General features: G+C 39.1%; 1 protein-coding gene across 6 annotated transcripts in view; it reads left to right on the forward strand.

The window, feature by feature from the left end:
- The first annotated feature begins 2,644 nt into the window (after positions 1-2,644).
- Positions 2,645-21,523, forward strand: part of rbms3 (RNA binding motif, single stranded interacting protein) — a 237,709-nt gene continuing 218,830 nt past the window's right edge. For all 6 annotated transcript variants that reach the window (XM_026299821.1, XM_026299812.2, XM_026299815.2 and 3 more), the window contains exons 1-2: positions 2,645-2,885; positions 4,600-4,782. In XM_026299821.1, coding sequence (XP_026155606.1) covers positions 4,615-4,782 — 168 coding nt within the window. In that variant the 5' untranslated portion in view covers positions 2,645-2,885; positions 4,600-4,614. The remainder of the gene's footprint in view (positions 2,886-4,599; positions 4,783-21,523) is intronic.

Consider the following 21,523-nt stretch of genomic DNA (forward strand, 5'->3'; position numbering starts at 1 on the left):
ATGAAATGTCTATTTAAAAAAAATATCCATGAAATCTTATAATACTTTGAAAAGTGATCAGCAGTTCCACAACAAATGAGGGCTAAGATGAATGGCAATATATAAATCTGGATAAAAATATATAAGATTTAATTTGAAGTGCAGGACATTTACAATGAAAAAGTCCCAAGCTATACAATAGTTACATGAGACGGTACTGGGCTCGCTCTTTTGATCCAAAGTCTCAAAGTGCCCCCTAGTGGATCTTTTCTGTGTCTGCTCTCCACAAGGTCTAGAGAACACTTGACCCTGCATTAAGGTCTCTGTAGTTCACTGTGCTAATTAAGAGGGCATTTCCGACATGAGATCACAGGATAACACTCGGTATCTAACACTGTTAGACTGCATTTGCTGCTTTCTGTACTGTTACAAACTGCTAAGTGTCTGTCAGGGTAAACTGACAGTTATTCTAATACTAACATAAAAATAAAGCGATGTCTTGGTAAAACTTCAAACATGGATTAAGATTTACAATGAGATAAATAAAATAGTGGGGAAATAAATTATATTAAAATTGCATTTTGTTAGTATTGATACAGGGACTTAACTCCTTTCCAGAACGCAACCTGGCACCTTGTCTAACTAGCTGGCCCTGAAGGAAAACAATTACCAAAGCGGTGGAACAACAATACCCAGAAAACATCTGCTTGTGCCGGCTGGGGCCATTGATATGCCTGACTGTGTGTCCCTTCTGGCTTCTGTATAGGACACATGCCTGCCTGGATATGCTGAGGAGCCCAAGTGTACAGGCCCCAGTCTCCTGCTCCTTGCGGCGTCTTGCCCTCCGCCTGTTCGTCTGCTGATCCACCTGCCTCTCTGACTGCCGGTCTGCCTTCTCTGGCAAAAGCAGCTCTGTCAGAACAGACGAGGGGCCGCCTGTCAGAGCAATTGCTCGTTTGGGTGAATTCCCTTCTTGGAAGGAACGGTGCACCAGTATGGTTCCTGAGATGAGGAGACAAGAAGGTGATGAAGATGGCACAATGGGCACAACACCCATATTATGGCTCCATGATGTCATAGTCCCGCTCAACAGATGGGAAGACCCCATTTTTAGGGTAAACACTGCATACAAAGATTAAAGAGCACAGAAGAGATTAAATGACTGTACTATAAAACAAATCATGTACATCATGTATATGCACCTACTTCTACCTGACACACAAATCCGCCAGTCGAGAGGACAACAGAGCTGATACATTACATTTAACTGCTGAACAAAGCCTGACATGGTCCAAACAGGTACTTTAAACAGGTTTACTGAGTTTATATTGCCACCTAGTGGTCATCACTGAGGCTTGTTGATTATTTTCTTTTAATAGTTTTCAACATGTAGCACTGTTGCCTCACAACAAGAATGTTCCTGGTTTGAAACCCATCAGGGGTCTTTCTGTGAGTTTGCATGTTCTATCTGTGCTTACGTGGGTTTTCTCCAGGTACTCCTGTTTCCTCCCACAGTCCAAAAACATGTATGTCAGGTTGATTGGTGACTCTAAATTGCCCATAGGAGTGAGTGTGAGTGTGTGAGGTTGTTTGTCTCTATGTGGCCCTGTGATGGACTGGTGTCCTGTCCAGGCTGTACCCCTGCCTTCCACCCAAAGAGAGCTGGGATTGGCTCTAGCGGAACCCTGTGACCCTAGGGTCTGAAGATAAAACTGAGTGGTGACAAGACATAAAAGGAGAAATAAAACATTCTTATTTTTGCTCTTTTTAAATGAATTTTTACTTTTGTCTGAATATTTTATAAGCTTCTAAAATTCTATATAAGAAAGAAATTGAATCATCAACAACTTATGTACTATGCTACTAAACCATAAAGGATAGTAGATATATATACTGAGAACAGTTTATGGCAGGAAAAAATGAATGAATCAAGGCAATAAAGTTACAAAATAAAAGTTGAAATTTAATGCTTTCACAAGTTACATGAGTTTAAGTTAGGCTATAGTGTTATATGTTATTTTATAAATCTATTTTCACTGACACTGCCTATTCATGTGTTTCTGGCCTGGCTGCATCTCCCTCGCCCTGCTCCTCCCACGGTAGTACAGATTCAGCTGCGTTCAAAACAGTAGGACAAATTTCATTATTAGTGTGTTTTTGGCTATGAAATTTATTCGCTTTTGTACTTTATGTGAACAGTTGCTCTAGGTGGGTATTTTTATTTGGTCTTCATAATTTCGTGTCTGCATTTTTGTTTGTTGGTGAAAATAAAATACACACTATGATGATAAATAAGGCCAGTCTGCCAAGCTCCTGTTGCATTTACCACTAGGCTAAATTTTTTTTTTTTTTTTTTTTTGTGATAAAATTAGACAATTTGTAAGTGCAGTGACTATGCTGAGGCTTAAAAACTTTCCTAACTACAAAGAAACATTTCTTTTTATGTATTTAAAAATATTAAAATTAGTTTGTTCTAACAATTCGCAGCAGCCTTTCCAAACTTCCAGGGACGCAAGGATTTTCGAGGAGCACCTGAAAGCATCATTTGTGACACGGGCTCGGTGTAGCCAGGAGGTGGGAAGGAGGGAGGAGGGTTTGTTTGGTGACATCTCGCGGGGACACGCCCGCCGTGACAGCAGCAGCAGCAGCAGCAGCAGCAGCGGCGGCGGGTTGTGCAGCTTGACACCGTGCACTACCTCCTCAGCGGTGGCTCTACTGCCTCACAGCCACTTTTTGACGGAATAACTTCTCATACAACTAAATGAACCGGTTGCATGTTGTTTTGCCACAGAGTGGTGTGGCTTTCCGCGTCACAGCAACAACAACAGAGATGTAAAGCAAGTTGCACTACCGCATCCTCCTCATGATATGCTTCTGACATAACCAGGAGCCAAGAAGTGACAAAGGTATTTCGGCATTGTTTTGCGACTTGTTTATGTCAGTGTGCCGCTTCATACGCTGTTCTAAAAACACTACACAGCACCACGAGCCCCGTCAGCAGCGACAAACATGCGGAGTTTGTTGCGTTAGATAATATGTTGCTCGGTCTTCAGTGAAATGTCCATTGGCGACGGCTGCTTCACTTTCCTATTAACGTGAACTGAGGGCGGGCGGATGCACACCAGCAACTCAGGAAAGAGCCAACTTTAAACGCTTGTTCACTGCCTTCTAAAATGTAGTGCTGAGCCATTTGTTGGGTAATTACTCCTAGTACTGATAAAAGTATAATAAAGCTTTCAGAGTTGGTCTATATTAGTCGCAATTAGTGGCTAATTTGTAGCACGCCATGCTCTACGTCACAGGGGTTATTTAACATGGGCCAATAGGTGTGCTCATCTGTGAGGTCAGGGTGTCAGTTTCTGTGCTGCTGGATTCAGGACACGTGTTTATGAGGCAGCTCATCTCAGTTGCAAAACTAAACATCTCTAATCTGTTTGTTTTGGGGGCACTCTACTCCACCTATAGGTATAATGCAATGAAACAGATACACACTGTAAAAGGCATATTTTACTGCAGGGGGGGATTCATTTAGTGCACCCACCTAGTTTTTCTAAATTAGGAACGTTTCTACTGTAACTGAGTGGATTCACCTGGATATATGTGCAGTAAGTGGCAAATACATATTGGAAAAAGAAATTGTTTTCATAAGAGACATAGGAAAAGCACAAGTGAAACAAATTTAGTTTAAAATGATGAAATCAACTGTCCAAGTAAGCCATGACAGTGAACCAGCATGCACTGCACCATAGCCCTGCAACCACCTCACCTGGATTTCTGCTATCAATAATGTTATTACTCTAACAGCTGTGCTTTTCCTACTTTAATAAATGTTCTTTATTAAAAGAAAGGAACATTGCCGACTCACAGTTCCTTATTTCAGTGATGAATGACCCATTATACAGAAGCTGTTGAAAGCAGCTTTTTATTTGTCTAGATAATTTTATTACAAAGATTTGGGTTTGATAATAATGATGTTGGGCCAACACATATTTCATGGTTAAGCCTATGTGTTGTCATGCATACAAATTTTTGTATATGAAGGGTGCCCATTATATAGTATCTATTATTTATGGTATATAACAAATACATCCATGTTTATTCCACTAAAGATTTTCATTACACAAAGCTAAATTATTACAATGAGCTTTTTCTCTAGGCAGTGTCCTTAGAATTAATGAAACAAAATCATTTATTGCATAAATTTCATAATGTTGATTTCTGTAATCTGTTGCTTATCTCTTTCATATTTTTTTCTAGGCCTGCATTCATTACATTTAAAAAAAAAAAAAAAAAAAAAAAAAGCTTATGTTTGTTTTTTTTAAAAATAATGCTCTATATGTGTATGGCAGATGTTTTATTTCCAACAACTAAGAAACATACAAAAGTAGGGTATGTTGTTTTGTAAAGACCTGATGTTTGTCATCTATTTAAAGTTCAGCCAACATTTCCCATTTTCCTATTCCCTAGTCTTATCCCTTCAGTCATCAGCACCTCACTAGAAACCAGCTGACAAGGATGTACCTTCAGAGCTGTGCATAAATCTCCTCCTGTGTAGTGTGTTTAATCCATCCCTTTGTTCTGCTTTTTTTCCTTCCATCTCACCATGTATACCTTTTGAAGACACTGCAAGGGAAGATGGAGGTCCAGAGTGGTGCTCAGCAGCCGGAGCCTCTGGGATCTCCTCGGTCAGGGGCCAATCAGCAGAATGAACTGGGTGATGGTCAGACGAATGCCAGTGGCAGGTCTTCCACTGACAACCACAGTAAAGATGTGCAGCCAGCAAGCAAAAAAGATGACAAGAAAGTAAGCCACAAACTCCCACTCTTGCAATCTGCAGTCTACAGTTGCTGTGCTGTGTGTATCTCTGAGTGTAAGAGACCATCATTCATTCATCGTGTTGTCTCTTGAAGTGCTGAAAAGCCAAGGTGCAAAGGACACTGCATGTTTTGTTAAGTGATATCATACATTTTGCTCTGATACTTGCAGAGATGTTTGGAAAGACCTATTTGCTTGTCAGTATTGTTGCAAGAAAAAGTGAAACTGCAGGTACTTTCTGTCACTGGCTTCAGCGGTTTCAAAGGAAATAGGTAGTGTGTTGTTAGGTTGCCATGAAAACCATTCAGCACATGCTACAAACCACAGCTCTGATATGTACATTTAGAATTACAGACCAAAATGGCTTGTGCAGTTTCAGTGTGTTAATGCTGATTCTCATACATATCAACCCTCTGCCATATTAGAGCCCTGTGCATGTTCAAGTGTGACAGTAAAATCCCTGCTGGCTCTCTTCTATCTTAAGGCTGTCAATCGTGTTTCTCTGACAGGAGCCAGAACCTCTTTCCGTCAATCAGTCTGAGAGGCTTTATATGTCTCATAGAAGAGAAGAGAGAGGCAGAATAAACACAACAGATATATGAAAACATTCACTGGGTCACTGGAGTGACTGGCTACTGGCAGCTCTAAATGGGATGCTTGTCATGACTTGCTGGATCAGTTTTGAATGTAGATCAAACTTTGAGCAAACAGCAATTGACTTGAGGTTTTTCTGTAAAAAGTAAAGTATAATTTAAAAGTTTGCTTGATTAATGAAGTACAGTGGTTAATACATGAAGGATGAAAGTGAGATACTGTTTAACAGTTGCCTCTCAAGTTTAAGAAAACATTTCAGCCAGTGGGAACTGTTGTTGTGCATGTATCTGTGGAGTTAAAAATGACCAGTGGCTGGTGTGAATGCATCTTTATTTGGGTACTGTTACCAGTGGAACAATTCAATACATACTCTGCACAAGGCTGGATAAAAGATTCCCTCCTCTCTCAGAGGTAATTGGCTCAATGAAATAAGCACACACTGGAGAAGGACTTTCTGGTTCCCTTCATCCAATTGGTTCTGACAATTGGCTTTTACACCTCAAGCTATGCTTTCTAAAGACCAAACTGAGTGATGCATCTCTGCTTGTATTGTCTATTTATTTAAAACTAGATTTGCAACTTACAATAAAAGCTGTAATGTTGATTGTTGCAACCACAATGGAGCACAGTATTTATATTGAACACATTTCAATACAGGCATTTCTCTCTTTGGTTGTGAGCATTGTATTATGAATCAATGAGGCATAAAGGTGTTTGCTGCTTCAATTTAAGAGAGCACAGGCTTTCTGATTGAGACTGGCAAGATCAAATATTTGTTTTTTAATTTAACAGTAGGTGTCTCAAAGTGGCAGACACCACCCTTCAATTGGCAGGTGTGTGTGTGTGTGTGTTGTTGATTAGCAGTGGAGCCAACACCTGCTGCAATTTACTAAAAAGTGTCCCTGGGAGTGTGTTTACCTCTGACACTGCTTGACCAACCTGTTCAGACTGACTTGACTGCTGCTCCCTTAGTGTCATCGATTAGTCTGGACAGTTTATTCATCAAGGTGTCATTGGTGGAAGTGGGCCAGTATTTTTTTGTCCTTGTTAAAGGGTGGTTGCCTGTGGCCTGCCCTGTTGTTTATTGGTGATACATTATAGAAAATGAGGTGTGAGCTCAGGCTCAGAGCTGTTGTGGCATATGAGGTCACCTACAGTGCACTCAGCTGTTGCATAAAGGTTAAGGGAGTCTGGTGAGAGTAAATTTGCCCATTTGGATGCCCAGACTGTTGCTAGATCTAAACACCCAGGGGTAAAAAAGTCAAGGTTTAAAATTCATTTTCCCTCTCAGCAATGTACTGATGAAGCACCCTTGAGTGAGCACTTAATCCCCAAATGCTCCTGCATGTGATACTATCTGCTAATTGAGGAAACTTGTGGTTGTGCTTTGGGATTTTATGTCTTATGAAGGAGGCCAGTTGTGAAAAAGAACTGGTGAAATTGGTCACTGGATCTGTGGTCATATTTTTTTTTTTTTTTTTTTTTTTTACATTTTCACAGGATCAGTGCAGTCTTTTCACATGGAGCTTTGTTGATTTCTGTCAACATCTTTTTGTCAGTTGACCAATTGAAAAATGTGTTAAAGTATGCATTATATGTCCAAGCTGAGCATACTGGATTTAATATATGACATCACATGACTCCCTGACTGCACTCTTGCACTCCATTTGGCAAATAGAAACTAGCAGGAGGAGCTAACTAACTAGCTGTTTAGTAAGAGTGGAATCTAGTTTGCCTAGCATGCTGGTGTTAGCATTGATTGGTCTGATCTCTTCAAGTGCTTTACAGAGGAAACCTCAAGGAGTTCAAGTAAAGTGTTCTTTTTAATGGTTGAGCCCAAGGTTTTAAAGGTGTTCCTGTACTTTGACCTTAACATGACACTTGCCACCTTGCAGTATTCTGACCCCAGTGTAGATCTGTGACACACACACGTGAGTGCAGTACTTGACCTCTAAATCACATCAAGGAATTTTTTTTACTTGCATCCATCACTGTGATTGCATTAGTTTGTGCTCATTATTCTGCAGTTAGCTTTGTAGAAGTCTCAGAGCATCAGTCGACCACCACTGCTGATGAGCTACAGCTTGGTTTGAAATATTGCACTAATTGGTGTCTTAACAGCATACTGACCTTTAACTCATTAACTCTAGTGGAAGCAGAAATAAGTCAGCAACCACAAGGCCTATGGCTGCACGTAGGAGTTAGCTTGCTGATCCTGCAGCTTTTATAATTATTCTTTATTTTAAGAGGTTGTCTGAGGCTGTGTTTATGTCTGCACACTATTTCTACCAACTGAGTTTATTTTATCTTTCATATGAATGTAAAACAGAGCAATGTATTCCTCGCTGTGGTAATTTGTGTTTTCTTTCTATTAGAAATGAGTCATTGGGGATTGAGCGTTTAGGCGTGGAGTGGAATAGTCATACCAGTGATTATTGCTGTTATATTTGATTACACAAATGAGAAACATTTGGGAACAGAGGAAGCAAATTATATTAAATTGCTCAGAGTGAAGCTTTTGTGTGCACTTCCAAATGAACGATCAGAAAATTAAAATCCATGTAGATGTTACTTAGTCAGGATTAGAATAAATTTCATCTTTGTTAACCAATAAGATCTACTTGTGTTGACTGCAGTCAGATAAGTGGAACTTTCTTGACTTTGTGATGACTTGTTGTCCAGATGCTATTGGAGCATTTGCCTAATTGACTCTGACTCATCATGATTTTTTAGTTAAGTTGAAAAGCAGATGGCTTCTCACCTTGTTTAGCTATTTGGCTGCAGCAGCAGTTAGACAGGTTGTGATGTTATATTCTCTAATTATTATTCCTTTTTCTAATTTTATAAGAAACATTAGCTGCAAACTTGAATACTGATGTGCAATTTAAAGACCCAACATTATAACAACATCTTTGATTAATCTCCAACATCTGTAAGTTTCACTCAGTATGTATAAAGAAGGTACAATAGTAGGTAATAAAATATATAAAAATGTCAGACAGCAAATTTTTTTGTCTCCTTCATTAACATTGCTGGAGTGAGCAGGGTGCAGTGAGTTGAGGCAAATATGGACAGACATTCTGAACACCACCTCCACACCTCCGCTCATCCTCCACTCTACAGATTACCTCAGTGGTAGCTAGCAGGCCCAGATAATTACCTTGTGTTATTTCTCCACCCACACTTTGCTTTTGAAGTTGTGGCTGCCTGGCTGCCTCAGCTCTAATAGCATCCCGGCATGCCATCGATCCCACACCCCTCCTCCGGATATGAATGGGTAGTGGTGGTGGGCTGATGGGCTGTGGATGGAACAGTCTAGGAATCTGTCCCAAGCCTCTGCAGATTTCCTAAAGCACTGGTTAATCAATATGCCAGTATGCCTGATCATAGAATCAGCAATGCCAAAGTGACTGTAATATGCACATTCAGCTGCAAATTACAGTGTGCTCATTGCAAATGGAAGAGGACTGTAGGAAGATAAAGTACAACTGCATGTGTAGCTTATGTGATAATCTCATTACAGTAATGCTATCCTGAGCATTTTTAGAAGTACAATTTTTAGAGGTACTGTACTCCAATACATTTTGAAACAATTCAATCTTTATTCAGTAGTCTTGGAAACAAATATGTAGTTTTCTCCATGTGTTTTTGAATTAATAAAACTGCTACAATAAATACAATAAATAATTAAAAACTAAATAGTAGTAAATGTTAATATCAAGTATTTTTAGATGATTTAGATGATTTGTTAGCATTTATAGAGTGTTTGAGAAGTGAGTCATGTCACCCTAAACCTCTTGTTGTAGGTCATTTTTTAGGTATTTGGAAAGTGTTGGTTTGTTTCCAGTGCAAACAAAAAACTGAAGCCTGAGTGTAACCAACAGACTTTTATCAAGGCAGAAAGTTTGACTTGTCAAACAGGTGCAACTAATAAAATCAGTAATAGCTGCATTTCATTTTGGTTTTCTGCTCCAAGTGCACTCTGGGCATTGTGCCTGCTGGATCACTAACGTACCTTATTGGCACAGGTAAACGAAGCAGTATTAATGTTGCTAATGTGACTTTGTGCCTTTCCTACAAATCAAAATGTCTGCTGTGAAAACAATCTTTTTCCCTCATCAGTGTGTCAAATATAAGTTATGCAGACTGTATTGATTTTCTAAAAGAAATGATTGGCTTGAGTTTCTCAGCAATAATTCATACTGTAATTTAAGTCAAACAATTATTAAAAACAAGACTTCAGGGTGTTTGTCATGGAAGACATTTTGAAAACCCCCACTGGAAAAAGCATAGGTGTAAATGACTTACTATCACTCTGCCATGGTCTACTGCAGCATTTAAAGGGAACAGACATTGTTAATGTTATGACTAAAACTAGTGCTGCTATGACAAATCAAAATGTCAACTACGAAAAAAGGCCTGTATATTAATCAATCATATGTTCACCTCCATGTCTTTGGGCCTTATATCTAAATCCTTGCACCAGTATAAGAAGCATACACTGCAAATACAAATACACAGACAAAGTGTAATATGTATGTTCACAACTCTATGGCCACATTTCAGCAGACATCTTGACAAAACCACTGCAGAGTGTTAATTCTGTTAACTGAAATGAAGCACTTCAGGAGCACTACTAAAATATCCAGCCACGAGTTGAGGTGATGCAGCATTTACATCAGCACCAAAAGTGGAAACAACTATTACTGTCCAGCCGCGATTCAGCTCAGAAAGTTCCCACCCATAACACATGACAAATAACTGCTAAATAAGGCTAGAGATGCCACTATTACGTCATGGTGTTTGACAGCAGATGCACGTTTTTTTACTTTCAGAACATGTGCCTCCTTCAAACTCAAAAGAATGTACTGTACTGTATTCCTAATAGGTGAGGTAAATATATCACCTCTACAGTGTCCAGAGCAGGAGTTAATTGGGTTAGCTCCTGGGGTGGTGCCCAAGGTCAAGTCTTAGTCCATGTTCTCATGTATTAGGGACAGGTGATGATTAGTGAGAATGTAAAACAGCATTACAGTTTGATATTTGAGTCCTTTACTTTGTGATCACTGTCTGGATATCCTGTGTAAACTTTAGCTTACTGGAAAGATAGTGATGTGCATTTAAATACAAATGAAATCTCTGTACAAATATACTGTAGCACATTTTGTTTAGCTCTTTTCTGAAATAAATCTTAAGATTCTTTCCTAACAGTATAAATTGTAGGAAATGCTAATCATCATAACTTGTATGCTATTTAGTGTCTTTTATGACTAGCTCTGGCTATTTGTAGAGGCTTTATTTGTGTTCAAGCTTTCTATTTTAGTCCATTAACTCTTTAATCTGTCATAAAAAGTAGAGAGGATGATCAAGCATGTCAAATGTCTATCACATAGTTATGTATCAAGAGACAGCCTCTTTTAGCAACCAGTTATCTCTCATCAGTGAATTTTACTCCTCAGTTCAAAGCATACTTTTAGTATAAACATAGATGACACAGGCACCTGTGTGCACGCAGACACACACACACGCACACACACAATGGCACACTACCCGCAGATCACAGAGACCTTATTAGCTGCTGTCACAACACATTTATCCCTCATCTGCTTCTGGTAGCTGTCGTGAGCAAAAGGTTGCTCTCTGCTGCAAAGTGGCAAAGTGAGCTCCTCACTGTGTTTTTCATTCTCTCTAATGGAGAGCGATGGCATGGGCCTCAGCCATCTCTATCTCTGGCCCTGTCCAAACAGGGGTGATTTCTGTCCGAAAATAGCCATACTGTCAGCTTGCCTTAGTTGCTGGGCCCACTGAGAGTCAGTTAAGGGGATCAGTGTTTGTTGGAGTGTGTGACTCAGTGGTAAGACACAGTGCTGGTGACACAATGCCTTTATGGGATCACCAATTGCTCCTAATACTCCCTTGACACAGATGACAAAAGGGACTCATTGCACTCAAGAGTCACCAGTCATGACTCCAATTCTGCCTGAATTTCACATCAGATCCTGTTGACCTTCACCCTTTACATTAGCAAATATCGTGACAGCTTTTGGCCTTTTGGTTAATGTGTTTGGTTAACAGGGTTTGCAGCGACTTTCCACAGGACTTCCGCTGGTGGTGGTTGTTTTTTTATGGAACACATTGACCAGCATTATCTCTTTGTTGAAGCTTTTAAGTTACAAAATGTTTTTTTTTGCCCATTGTACCAGTGTGTAATGAACAAAAAGAAATGGTGTACTGAAGTGTGTCATTGTACAGACAACTGAACCAAGGACTGGGACATTGTCTGTGCAGAACCTGAAGCTAAATGCCACATACAGGTGAGACGGTCACAGCTGTGCTGTTCTATATCTTTTCTCATTCAGAGGTAGCAAAGTACAAGTAAGATAACTCTAGTCAGGTTTTCCAGAGTAAAAGGTAATACATGTACATGTCACTGTAGGTTCCACCCTAAAGCATTATTGATGATGTCCAGGGGCACCTTTGTTGTAGCTTTGGCCAAAACACCTTACACTACCCTGCTCAAGGCTCATATCATATGACTCATTATACACATTTTTATTTATTATATTTGCTCTCTGCAAACTGGTCTGTAATAGTAGTGTAATGGTATAGTCTAGTTATATAGGTATGGCACATGTATGAATATAATTACAGCCATAGCCTACTTTTCTTACAAGTACATTGGTACTGTGATCCTTTATCCTTAGTGGAATTAGCGACTTTATCTTAAAAGCAAATGAAAAACTACAAAAAAATGTGAGTATGGTGATGTTCATTGCAGTGAGGCAAAATATCACAGCCGTCCACAGCAGCTAACTGAGCTGCCTCTCTTTCTGCTGGAGTAGTATGAAGCTCTGTCTGCTTCCACAGTACTATTTTCAACTTTGTTAGAGTAGTGCCAAATGTTGGATTCCACAATTATAACATGAAACTGCTTTTCCTTTGGACGAACTGGAATTTTAGTGCCAGTTTTTCTTTGCCAGCAAGAGAGCTTCATGGAGGGGATTGTTTTGGTGCCTGAGTTTGGCCCCATGACCTTGGAGGCAGGCCTACAACAAATGAGGAAGTACAGCTTGCACTTTCAGCAGGTTGCAAAACTTCTTTGCAGCTAGAGGCAAGCAGTATTCTAATACAGGAGAATCAGAGAGAAGTTCAGTGCTATTCATATACATTGGCTCGCTAACTGGAACCATAAGAGTAGAGTTTAAAATTGGTTACATTGTCCTTTGAGGCAATACAGTATTTTACAAAAAGCACATTGATCTTTTGGAAACTGCCAGGTATTTTAGCAAACGTCAGCATCACAATTTTTAATTCTATGGAATACCTATTGTCATGCATTTAGTTGATTAAATAGGAAATATTTGTTGGATGTGCATCTTGATTTGTAGGCCAACAATTTGGCACAGGAACATAAGCAAAAGAACACTCTTTAGGAGGCCATCTGGAAAATAATTTGTTGTAATTAAAAAAAAATCAGGCTCCTGCATTTTAATTTTTTTAATGAAGCATGCACCCTGTGGATATTTGCGTGTTTGTTGTTAGAGGTTTGTGTTTGACTTAGCATAGCAAGACTTGTAACGGTTCACTCTCCCAGTTTGTGATGACTTGGCAGCAAAGGAAAGGTCAAGGAAAATGTGCAGAATTGCCAAATGTGCCAGATTAGCAGTAGTCAATCCTGGTTTTCAGGAGTAAACTCAAGAGTTGTGTATTATTCCCCAAAATATATTTATTGTTCTTGTTTCTGGCTATAGACTGCACATCATGTGACTATCCAAGTTATAAAACTGTCATATACGGCCCCCAGTCACTTGGATTTTATTTATCCATATTTGCTTCTAAATTTCTTGTCAATGTAAGCATAAAATGGCCTTACACACGCCAACTGTAATATTTAGGACATCTTCAAGATCAGAGTGTTGACATGGGATTGACCTTAGCTTTGCTCTGTCTGCTCTGACAGATGCTGAGCTGTTTAGTTGTGACACATGTACTCAAATATTTCCATTTGGAGAATCTGTTCCCACTTTGAAATGTGGTTTGATTAATTATAATCGAGCCCTTAGCATCAATATTTTTGCAATGTTTAGATGAGATTTGGCCTGCAGTCTTCATAACATCTTGAGAAGCAAAAGAGCAATATGAGACTTTTTTGCCTCCTTGGTATTTTATTGAAAATTTAACACGGCTGCATATAATCCCAAACCAATGAAAAACTAAAATAGAAACTACCAGATATAAAACTTCTAATTTATTAAATCTGTTCTATAAAATGTATTGTGTGCTGGAAAATTGCTTTTCTACCTGTTTATACATAACATTTACACCATGTAACAGGATGTAATGAGAGGAAACATGAATATTACTGGGCAGTGTTGGTGGTAAGAAACATGGTTTCAAAAAATCTGACAAGGACCAAATGAATGGTTATGAATAAAAACATGATAAATATAACAGCAGCGAATCTGTGATTTATTCAACATACTACTTTTAGATCAAAGGGGGCCTGTGAAAATACTATTTTATGGTACTTTACAGAGAATCTTCCATTGACTTGAAAATCATAGTTGAGTGCTATAGGGGCTGAAAGTGCACATCTATTTGCTACTGACATGTTTCCTTTCATTTTTCTTTGGCATTTTTAATTTTTTCTATGCATTTTGAAGTTATGGTTGTCGCCCTCTGTGTTGTTACAATTACAGTGGTCATCGTTGTTCTACTTTATCACAAGGTTAGTGGAAAAAGCTGTTTGTTGAGGACAAGTGTCACTCACTGGTTTCCCATCCATAAACACTGTGCCTATTATGGTCAGTCAAGTCAGAAGCATTGCTAGAGGGGACTGACCCTGGGTCCATAAAAAGGTAGGCAATTTCTTTTCCCCTTGTGCCTTCTCTTTACATCCACACACTGAGCAGTGGCATTCAATATGGATGTTATCCCTATGAATTAAACATGAAGTAAGTTTAAAACAGTTTAAAAATCCCATGATAATTGTGACCATAAGAGAAAATTATTTTCTGAGGTATTTTATTCAGTTTGGAGATCTGGCAGCAGCAGCAGCAGCAGCAGCAGCAGCAGCAGCAGCAGTAGTACATTCATCTGGGTGAAAATGAAAAAGCAAATAACTCATATCTTGGCACCTCTCTCTCTGTATGTGTATATTTTACCACATTTTAACTTCAGGCCTCTGCTTTTCCTCACACCAGATTCAGAACCCTTTTTTTGAAACAAACGGTTTCCATATTTTATAAACCCTGCTGTCACAGTGGGGAGTCCAGGTTCTGATCTCACACAGGCTTAAACGCACAACTGGAATCCAGGTCAAGCAGAGTACATCTGAATGTCTGTTAAAGTTTAAAATTAATACCTGAACACAGTGATGGGTGGGTGAGTGGGTGGTTGGCTGGTTAGCTACTTAGCTCACAGGGGCATCATTAGGGCACCCCACCGGCTCTGAGATGGTAAGAGATAACACCTCTATTATGTTCCCTGTGGCCTGTAATATATATATATTCACACCTTGTTAGACTGTGTGACCAGCCCTATTAGTTGCAGCAGTTAGACAGAGCCAGCCCACTCATTAACACCACTGATGGAGATATAAGGCAGTCATTACAGGAGTAGATAATGGTGAAATACTGTACAGGCCTGTAACTCACTGGAAATAAAAAAGCAAACCAGCTAATGCATCATGCCGTGCCGTGCCACAGTTGTGTCATAAAGATATTGCTGTTTTAAAAGCTGTTAGCAAATCTTGCCTTTATACAAGCTCACAGGTCATCCGACAGTGTCTCGTGATGCTGTGTAAATGAAATGGTAATAGAGGGTTTCACCACCACTACATATTACTGAATGACAGTTTTCTCACCAGTGTGTAATTGTGTGTGCATGTGTGCATGTCTGTGTCTGTGTGTGTGTGATAGGCCTAATTAGGTAAACTCCCATTACGCTTAAAAGTGCATTACTGCTGCTCTTTTGTAAAGGCTATAATTAGAGTGCTGCGGATAGTGAACGGTAATTAAGTTATTTCTCAAGTATTATTAGTCTGCTTGTTATATGAGCCAATTGTATTGAAAAGAACAGAATACATATTTGACTTCGTGCTAGTGCTTTGTTAACTTTATAGACATTAAATCAACGAGCTATTACACACTGCATGATTCGAGTGTGAGATATATATATATATATATATATATATATATGTGTATTAATCTAATATATATCAGTCCTCTTCTCAAGGGTTTTCTGTCTGATAAAATTAAAATAACACAATGATTAATGCCTGTAAAATTGCAGAAGCCATGTGCAAACTGGAAAGAGCAAGTGACAACATGCAGGCACATGGGTATGCACACACATTTCTTGTCTCCGGCTGACAGCCTGACTTGGCATTTTACTGCATGTGTCATTCTATGCCTGCAGTAGCAGTGGTATGAGCCCCAGATCCTCTGACTAATCCAGATTGCCTTCTAATCCAAATCACACTCTTGTATTCCTGCAATTGGCTCAATTATTCCTGTGCATTTTTCATGTGATGGATCTCTTTAAAGGTTGTTGGCTTATCTTAGCTTGTCATTGGTATTTATTAGTGCTGCATATGTTTGGTAACCTCTTATAAAATACCTTAATCAGAGACTCATAGCACAACATAAAGGTTTTTAATAATCAAATGCCAGCTATAGCCATAATTGTACTCATTCGGCATCAGTTATTTTTTTGTTTCTGCATCTTGTATCTATATATAATTATACCTCTCCTCTCTCCTATATCCTTCCTCCAGCAGATTTAAGTAATACTTGTAATGATGTTAATCACTGTCTTAGGAGACTAAAAGGAGAAAGCTTGAAGACCAGGTCACTGGCACATTTGCACAGTGTTAGCAAATCTCATTGGAAGGGTGCTGGGATGGATTTAGAGCATGGACTGTTGTGCCAGGGGGGCTGGAGCAGATCCTCTTTCTATGCTGTTCTGAATGGGCCTATTTTTAGAACATGTGGTGGTTTTATTGGACAGATAGAGAACTCTTTGTTGTATGCTTGTGCTTGCGGCGCCTAACATTCATTCTGTGTGGAACCTCTTGTGTCTGCTCTGTACACATGGGCCATATTTATGTGTTGTGGCGTGAACCTGTTGTTTTGTAGAGTCCCATTTGCAGAAGGTTGATATTAGGTATAGAGCATAAAAGGAGCCAATGGGCTAACACATGGAGACAGATGACCATTCACATTCACACGTAATGGCAATTAAGAGTCACCAATTAACTTAACCCTAAACTGCAGGGCCCCAGGTTTGGATGCAGTTCAAACCCAGAACCTTCTTGTTGTGAGGTGAAAGTGCTAACCACTGCTGTGCCACCCTACTTACAAAACAATACCACCATAATTTACACTCAAAAATGAAACAGAACTGGAACTAACCTTCCTCTTTTCTCTCTAATTGTATTATTATTAGTAGTACTAGTATTACAATTAGTAGTACTAGTATTATTACTCTTACTAGATAGGCAGGGTTGGCTACATAGAATAGCCAATAATAATATAAGCTGTGTCTGTGGAAAATATTTTATAATCAGGTAATATCTTAATTGACATCTGAATCTTATTGATGTAATACATTTACAGGTGTCTGAATACCTGAAGGCTGAAAGAGAGCCGAGAAGTATTTGGCGGAATTGTTGATCTGGTATGTAAAGGGTAAATAATTCACAGAGACAGTACAGAGACAGCTCTGCGTCATCTATCTGCAAGAAAAAAGTTAGACAGAAATGACTGCCTTCCCTAGACATGGGACCCAGAATGGATGTCAGGCTCAAGGTTAGCAAATCTCATTTACAAATTTCAGGCAGGGAAATATCCCTCCCTCCTCTGTCTTCCCCTCTCATCTGAACAAAAAGGAAACTTCTCATTTAGCAAACATGGGCCTGGAAACCCAGAGAGATGTTACACACACACACACACACACACACACACACACACACACACACACACACACACACACACACACACACACACACACTGCATACAGACTAAGAAGCTCTTTCTGTATAGGTTCCTCTACTCCTTACATATAAACTTGATTTGCAAAACTGTTTGAAATGACAGCTGAATTTAGAATACTGAATTTCAGGCTAAATGTTGCAACATATAAATTAAATAATTGGATGATGTCAGCTTGGTGTAATTGTGCAGCTTAGATTTTTATTGGCAGTTTTGATTTTATTGCTTGACACTGTATTCTAGACACATTACATAGTTTTTCACTTTGCCTACAATATTTCTGTTTTACGTGTGTATGTTTTTTCTGTTCTTGTGTGCATATCCTGTTTAAGTAAAAAATAAAGACGTCTTTATCCACTCAGCTGGATCCCAACATTCCTAGCTCTTTCTTATTTTGGGACATGTTTGTTGCAAAATGAAAGCAGCAGTTTGAAAGATGATCACAGACGTTTTCCCCCAGAGAAATCTCAAGGAGGAAAGCGAGCCTATTTTCAGCGCTAGCAGTGGAGAGTGGGACTCATTATGACTCACTCAGAGCTGAAATGCTCTGGATCATGTCTGAGTCAGACATGAGGGCCAGTGTCCGCTGCCATGGTGATGCACAGCCAAATGTAACTGAACTCGGAGAGCAATAGAGATGGAAATGAATTGGAAGCTTAAGAGGACCCTGAGGCTGCTTCACTATTGTCATGATAAAATTCCCAGAGTTCAAACTGGCAGGCTATAGTCTCCTGTATGCCGACCGATAACTCTGAGATCCTCTAATACTTCAGAGTGTATGGTTTTTGTGTGGACTTTTTGAGGTACTGTCTGGGCAATCAAAGCAAATTCAGGAGCAATTTCAAAACAAAATGTTTTTTTCTTATTTTTCTTAAGATTTATTTTGTACCCTTTACGAAATTATTCATTTTATTCAAGAAACATAACAAAATATTAGTCTTGCAGCTCAAATAAAGAAATATTGATGAGAAATCTTCTGTGAATACAGCATGCAAATATAGAAATACGTGCATATCCTCTAAGAAAGAAGTAAAAAAGTCAAGTTTCTATAGTAACTTCAACCATCACTATCATATTTCACTTACTTTCCCCCTTTGATACCCCACGGCTAATGGCTGAACTCCAGTATGGCTTGTAGATCAGGAAACGCTTAGTCATGCGGGTGTGTTAGAAAGGATCTTAGTATTTTAAAATGGCATAAATTCTGGTAAAAATCCGTGTGCTGATAAAAGTCTGTATTGAGTAAAATATGCTGCTGTTCTTCAGTGGTGTCCAGTATAACATGACTGGCACTTACAGTACCTGCTGCCTTGGTGTGAACATTGGTGTGTTTTTGTGCAATTTGAGACACTCTGTTATCTTTTGCTTTAGTTTTACTGTATAGTCAGTAGCAGAGGACACTAATGTAAGGACAAAGCCACATAACAGGCCAGCAGACATTAATCCAATGTGCCTACCTATGCCTGGACAGCTTGGCCTTACGCCCACGGAACAGAGGAGAGGGTCAGATGACAGCATGTGTCCTTGCCAAATCCAGCAGGTACAGCATGGAGTCAGGCACAGATCCCATTATACTCTCTCTCTTTCTTTTTGCATGTTCATTTATTTTTGACTCTCCTACTAAGATGCGCGCACACACACACACACACACACACACAGACAGACAGACACAGACGTGCTGTACGTGATTATCGATACTTTGAGACATTTTCAGCTTTGATAATACATATAAATATATACACTTTATGAAATTAAATGTATTAAATGGAAACAATATGTCTCAAATATGCATAAAAACACAGCCACAAAACATTTAGTCTGTAGAGATTTGTGAATATTGATCAACAGCGGCGATATGTCCGTGATGAACCAATATTGGTTGACAGTGCACAGCTAATCAGTGGATTGGTCACGCTCACAAGTACACATACACACTGCTGTCTGTTAGTCAGGCTGCCAGAGGCATCACTCTGTGACCTGAGAGCCAGTGACAGACAGCAGGCATGCAGAGCTGACAGTTCAAAGGTTGATGTGATGCTTTGGTATAGCCGATCTGTGTCATTCACTAGCTAACTGCACGCTTCAGATTAATGCTTGAAAACATTCAGAAAACCTGAGGCCTAGAGTGTCTGAAGTCCTGTAATGCATCACATTTAGACAGTTTAGTTGAATATTTTTGTATCAGTTATATAATCATTTTATGTTAGTTAATACTGTTTAGAGGATGAGTTGTGAAAACTCTTGCTTGTTGGTGAGATTGTAAAAGTCTTTTCATTTTAATGTTATGACATAACTATTAGCACTTAAATTCTACATGAAGAAACACTGTTGAATTGTAAACAACATGGAGGGTTATAATTTTTTCAAGACACATTCACAGAGAGATTACAACATCCTAGAGAGGACTGCTTTACTGCACTCCCATATGTTTGTGACTGCCATGGTAACAGCTATAAACAGCTATTTTGTAAACAGCAGGGAAGCTAGATGGTGCCATCTAAGATTATCGTGGCATTAAAATGCCATTTATTGATATGGAAGCTGTTGTTATCCAGCATGTGGGTTTTATTGGCCAACCATTGCCACCATCATGATTCTCATGTCTCCATCATGTTATAGAGCCCTGTCTCCTGTATATTATTAACTTCTCTGAACAGCACTCAGAAATGCATGTGTTTTTGCCAATTTCTGATTCATTATTTTTAATTTAAGGATTGCGGTCGAACAGCAAGTCCCTATGACATTAGAGTCCTTTGATGTCAAGCACAGTGCAATACATTCAAATACCTGTACTGCTCATCTCTCACTGGCTATCGATTGTACATGCAGGAGTGAAAAGCAGGGCAGTCACAACAAGCTCACAGAGGTGTTTTCACAGGTGTTCATACTGAGAAGAGTGAAAAGGTTAATGTATGTTTGGTTCATGTGCTTTTTTCTAAGTTTTTGAGTTTGCTGCTGATAATAGGAATTTAAGTGACCAGCTTTTTTATGTTTTAGAATATATTTTTTTTAGCCACAAACATATAGTACCAGGTAAATAGGGAATTGTATCGCACACACTAACACCTCTCTGTGGTGATTGAAATTGCAGTGAGATTTTAGTTTTGGTGGTTTTCATCTCTACCATTATCTTGTTGGACAAGTGAAGCAAAGCTCCTGACTTGAGTTTTGACTTGGTAAGTTGGGCTCATTCTGATTTTAATCCTGCAGGTTTCACACGTCCCAGAGGATGTTCACATTTCAAAATTAGTAGATCCTTTTCTTATGATTAATTTTATTCAGAGTAAATCATGTGCGAGTTTGCAGTTGTGTGTTTTTGTGTGTGTGCATGTGTATGTCAACAGGCTTTGATGACCTGTTGAACCACTTAAAGGATTCTATTTAACAGGTCAGCTGAGCAATTAATCAAGGGTTTAATTGGAATCCCGAGTGGAGTGACATGATTTATGCAAATAAGGTCATTAATATGCAGGCGTGCATTCGATGCTTAAATTAAAATGGCTCATCCACCAGCACAGACTAGCACTTTCATTATGGTAAATTAGAGAGCAATAATAAGTCCAAATACACATATTTATTTTCTACAGACATTCAGAAAAGGACATGCTCCCAGGAAGAGAAATATGAAAAGGCAAAATGAAGGAAGTTCTTCTATGCAAGAGAGTCAGAAGGAGGCAATGCTAATGCTGTTAATTTTACCTCATTAGAAGCAGACTGCTATCTGCAGGGCTTCATTTTTAATTGGATCACCAAGCAATTTAAACCACATTTGGTTTTTAATTGCTTTTTTACACTTTATTATTAAAAGTACAGCAGCAGTGCTTTGCTATTCACCAAATTCTCTGCCAAGACATTGATACTTGTGCCTGACCTATGCTGTTGCCCTTAGTAACCATCCCTGCAGGGACAGTTTGTGATCCTTTTTCCAAAGTGTCCAGTCCACTCACCACCACTGTGTGCTGATGCCAGAGGATTAGAGACAAGGAGGCATGGAGCTGAGCCACATCTGAAGTCACCATGTCCTGTTATTTGTTTTAGTAAGGTTGCTGCACAGGAATGTGGACTGTAAGAGCCACTTCTTCTACATCTTGAGAGATTTTTTTATATACTCAGCAGCTGGAATGAGCAAGCAAATGGAGAAT

The sequence above is a fragment of the Mastacembelus armatus genome, chromosome 11 (assembly GCF_900324485.2).
Source record: "Mastacembelus armatus chromosome 11, fMasArm1.2, whole genome shotgun sequence".
In the NCBI taxonomy this organism is placed as follows: Eukaryota; Metazoa; Chordata; class Actinopteri; order Synbranchiformes; family Mastacembelidae; genus Mastacembelus; species Mastacembelus armatus.